The 4,413-nt window shown below is 58.4% G+C and overlaps 1 protein-coding gene across 1 annotated transcript in view; it reads right to left on the reverse strand.

Annotated features, from left to right (window-relative positions):
• SLC5A11 (solute carrier family 5 (sodium/inositol cotransporter), member 11) overlaps window positions 1-4,413 on the reverse strand; it is a 44,531-nt gene that overhangs the window by 3,143 nt on the left and 36,975 nt on the right. Inside the window, exons 11-15 of the mRNA XM_014536261.1 lie at window positions 3,615-3,722; window positions 3,193-3,343; window positions 1,175-1,343; window positions 621-836; window positions 3-127 (exon numbers count right to left, since the gene is read on the reverse strand). Of these exons, the coding sequence (XP_014391747.1) occupies window positions 3-127; window positions 621-836; window positions 1,175-1,343; window positions 3,193-3,343; window positions 3,615-3,722 (769 nt within the window). The remainder of the gene's footprint in view (window positions 1-2; window positions 128-620; window positions 837-1,174; window positions 1,344-3,192; window positions 3,344-3,614; window positions 3,723-4,413) is intronic.

The following is a 4,413-nucleotide window of genomic DNA, read 5'->3' on the forward strand; positions in this document are numbered from 1 at the left end:
GCAGGTGGGAGCTGCTGGCCTCCGCCGGCCCCTTCGCAGGGAGGGTGGTCGGTGGCGGAGTGGCTGCTGGCACCTGTGCCTTGTGGACCACGGGGTCGTGGCGAGTGAACCAGGTCAGGCGGCTGACCTAGGAAGCAGAGGTGGCCGTGAGATGGTGGTCATCCCTCTCCCCGCGCCCTGCGGCCCCAGCTCAGCCTGCCGGTCTGAGTCCGCTCCCGGCCTCCCTCTCACTCCACATCCCTCCGAGTTCAGCTCCCCAGGACCTTCTGCACACACTCCCCCACCTTAACAAGCCCTGCCCTGGGGTGTGGGACCCCGTGGTCAGCCCCTCAGCTCAACCATTTCTGCGCCACCGCTGGGTGTGCAGGTGAGCGAGGAGAACTGGGAGCTTTGCTGGAAATGCTGCACAGTTGTTTGTGCTTTCGCTTAGTGACCTTAGAGAGGATAAACCCCCAGAATCTGCCAGCCCCTCGCGGGCCCGAGAAGAGAGGCAGCGGGAAAGGCGGGTTCTGACCGGCCGTCTGAGCCTGCAGCCACGCCGCCTCACGCCCCAGTGCGGTCCCTTTCCTGTCACGTGCAGCCAAGGGTCTCAGTGGGTCCAGCATCAAACCCAGATGTACCCGCTCCGTGGAGGGAGGCTCTGTGAGCCAGCTCACGGCGGACATGGTGACGAGGGTGACCGCAGACAGAATTGTGGACAAGTAGAGGTAGTGCACGTCCTTGACCACAGCGGGGCGCTCATCCGGCTGGTGGCACTGCGGCTGCGTGTAGATGAAGTCCAGGATCAGCCGGATCAAGCCCAGGAGGAGGCCCACGATCAGTCCCGCGAAGGCGCCCTGCAAATAGGAGCAAGGCCATCTGAGCGCCGCCGGGGCTGCTGGGGGCTGGCTCGGGCCTCCAGGAACCTCAGTGAGCCGCCTCCAAGCCGTCCCTCTAGTGACGGTTGCCTGTCTGCCTTTCGCATACAGGTCATCAGCTTCCCTGTTCGTGAGAAAGTCCATCAAAATAGAACCGGCTGTTGTTGAAGGCCAGGTAACACCCTCCCTGTATCTTCCTCCACAGAACTCATCCTCCCCAGCGACACCCACGTCAAGACACCCTCGGGTCCCCTCTCCCGTCCCCGTCTCCCCTCCTCGGGCAGCATGGGGTCCTGCCCGGAGGGGTGGCCACCCACCTTCTCAGTGCTCCGCTTCCAGAAACACCCCATGATGAAGACCACAGCCACAGGCGGCTGCAGGTAGGAGCTGATGGACTGGATGTAGATGAAGAGCTGGCCGCCCTGGCTGGCCTGGATCACGGGGATCCAGAGGATGGAGACCAACACCAGCAGCAGCACAAACACCCTGGGGCGGGCGGAGAGACGCCCGTCAGTGCCGTTCCCCGAACACTCCTCGCTGCTTTTATAGCTTCATGGAGGCAGTTACAATCCAGTCGCTTCTGGTGCAACCGTCACCACAATCAGGGTTAGGACATGCATCGTGCAGAAAGCTCCCCCATGCCCATGTACAGGGCATGCTTGTAGAAGAGAGAGAGGGAGGGAGAGAGGGAGAGAGAGAGAGAGAGAGAGAGAGAGAGAGAGAGAGAGAGAGACATCCCACCCTAAGCAAGCACCTCCCCGCTCTGTCTGCAGGTTGCCCCTTCGGACATTTCCCGGAAACGGGTCATACAGCCTGCGTCTGGGCAGTGGGCTTCCTTCATGCCTTTGAAGGTCACCCGTGCATCGTGCCTCCATTTCATTCCTGTCTGTTGTGACGAGTGTCCCATAGAAACCCTGTGTGTCTTCCCCTCGTGCACGGACATGGGTGATTCTGCGACCGGGCTGTTGTAAGGACACCGTGGACAGGTCTCCGTGCGGACTTCTGTTTCCATCTCTAGGACAGCAGTCGCTGGGGTGTATGTATGTGTACATTCAGCTGTTTAAGAAACTGCCAAACTGTTGTGAACGGCTGAACCCGTGGCCTGTGGCCTGCACACACGAGTCCCGTGTCCCCGCCTCCGGCCTGTCTTTTCCATGTAGTGTGTGGTGGTGTCACGCTGTAGTTTCCTAGGTTACAGTCTTGTCTGGGAGTTTATTCTGCATCACAAGTCCTTATAAATGCTAGTGTATGGTGTGCAGCTATTTTATCCCGGCCTGTGGCTTGTCTTTGCATTTTCTAATGCTAGCGAATTCACCATTTTTTCTTTTACAGCCATGCTTTTGGTGTCATGCCCAGGAACTCTTTCCCCAGCCCCAGGCTGAGCTAGCTCTCAGGATGCACCTACCCACACAGAGCCCCAGGGTGCTTATTTACATGTACAGTGGGGCCTTGACTTACGAGTTTAATTCGTTCCTAGACCGAGCTCGTTAAGGAGCTCGTTAACTCAAATTACTCTATCAACTCAATGCAAAAAATCGGGGGAGAGACAGCTGGTATCTCAAAAAACTCGTTAGTGGGGACACTCGCAAGTCAAGGCCCCACTGTATTTTACATAAAATTTACATGCCACTCATTCCTGTCACTTCTGTTCCCCTGTTAGATGGCAGGACTTGCAGAGGCTTGGTAGAGAAACCTTCCCTCCCCCCACCCCTAAAAAAACCCAGGACACCCTCCTCCCTTTACCTGGCTCACTGCTTTTCACCCCTCAGGTCCCAGTCCAGGTTGGGGACCCCCCTCTGAACCCTAGGTCTCCTGACTCGCAGTCATAGCACTGTTGGGGTTGCATTGCCTGGCTATTTAGCCTTCACTAGCTCCATGAATACAGAGCCGAGCTGTTTCTTTTTGTTGCTTTATGTCTGGCATCTGGCACATAGTAGGTGCTCATTGAACATCTCTTATTTTTGTTAATCCTCACATGAGCATATTTTTTTTCCATAGAGAGTGGGAGGAAGGGAGGGAAAGAGAGAAAAAGAGAGAGAGAGAGAGAGAGAGAGAACCAGCATGCCCTGACTGGGGTGGGGATCAAACCTGCACCCAGATATGTGCCCTTGACCAGGAATTAAACCTGAGACCCTTCAGTCCATGTGTGGACCGACGCTCTAACCACTGACCCACCGGCCAGGGTGAACATCTCTTGAATGAATGAATGGGGTCCTAATGCACCTCATTTTCGCCATCAGCGGAGGCTGAGGCTGGGTAAGTTGCTGGCTGGACTGGCCTCTGCGTGGGCTCAGCTTGCTCCTCCCTGGCCCGGCCCCACCCAAGAAGAGCTCACCTGCCCACAATCATGAGCTCCCTCTCCGACGCCCGAGGCCGCAGGCGGTTCCAGAGGTCCATGGTGAAGATGGTGCTGGCACTGTTAAAGATGGAGGTGAGGGAGGACATGAGCGCGGCCACCATCACAGCAATCATGAGCCCTCGGAGCCCTGGGGGCAGAAGGGAGGTCTGTGGGCCTCGGGCTCCTCCTGCTCACTCATGACCCCAGGAGGTTCACCTCTGAGGAAGCAGCACTCAGGTGGGCGCCATGAGGTGGCGGGGAGGCCCCTCCTGGGCCAGGGCCTGGGCTTCATCGGGGCCCTGGCTCTGGGGCTCAGTCCCTCGGCCCCGAGCCTGTTGCCTCCCACCACCCTCGTGCCCCTCACTCTGAGCAGAGCCAGCCAGTGCCCTCCTTCCCGGGGGCGGGGGGGGGGGCATTACCTGTGGGCAGGAGTTCCAGCACGAGTTTGGGGTACGCGATGTCAGAGCAGCCCGAGGGGTTGCCGCAGACCTTCTGGCAGATCTCGGGATCGGCACAGGCCACTTGATCTGGGGAGGGGACAGGCCCAGAGGTGAGCGGGTGCCCCCCCCCCGCACCGGGAGGAGGGTTAGGGCACGTAAGTTCATGGCTCCGTGAAGTGCAAAGGAGCCTGGACTTTACAAGCATGACCCTCCTGCCTACCCTGCTTGGAACTCCGTTTCCTCATCTGTAATTTTTAAAAATATATATATTTCTTTTGTTGATTTCAGAGAGGAAGGGAGCGGGAGAGAGATAGAAACATCAATGATGATAAAGAATCATTGATCGGCTGCCTCCCGCACGCCCCCCACTGGGGATCGAGCCCACAACCGGGGCATGTGCCCTTGGCTGCAATCGAACAGCTGCTACCACGGGAGCTCGGGTGAGGCTGACCCCTGGCGGCAGCCCCAGCTCAGCGGCCTGCATCGGGCTCCACCCCGACCAACCCCCTCCTCCCCACAGGGGCCACCAACAATGCCTGAGCTCCTCTGGGTGCAAAGGACAGCATCATCGCTGACACGTGGCAAATGTGTTTCACCTTCTCCTTCCCCACCTTCCCAGTGGCTCAGGTGGTTCAACAGCTGTTTCTCATTTAGACGCATGCAAACCCAGCTGTGCTGGCTCTGAACTCTCACCCCCTCTTTCTGCACTTCTGTGCCGGTCCTGTGTTCCCTGGGCAGCGTTCTCTCACGTAACACCCCCCGCCCCAGCCTTCCCTGG

The sequence above is a fragment of the Myotis brandtii genome, unplaced genomic scaffold, assembly GCF_000412655.1.
Source record: "Myotis brandtii unplaced genomic scaffold, ASM41265v1 scaffold158, whole genome shotgun sequence".
NCBI lineage: Eukaryota > Metazoa > Chordata > Mammalia > Chiroptera > Vespertilionidae > Myotis > Myotis brandtii.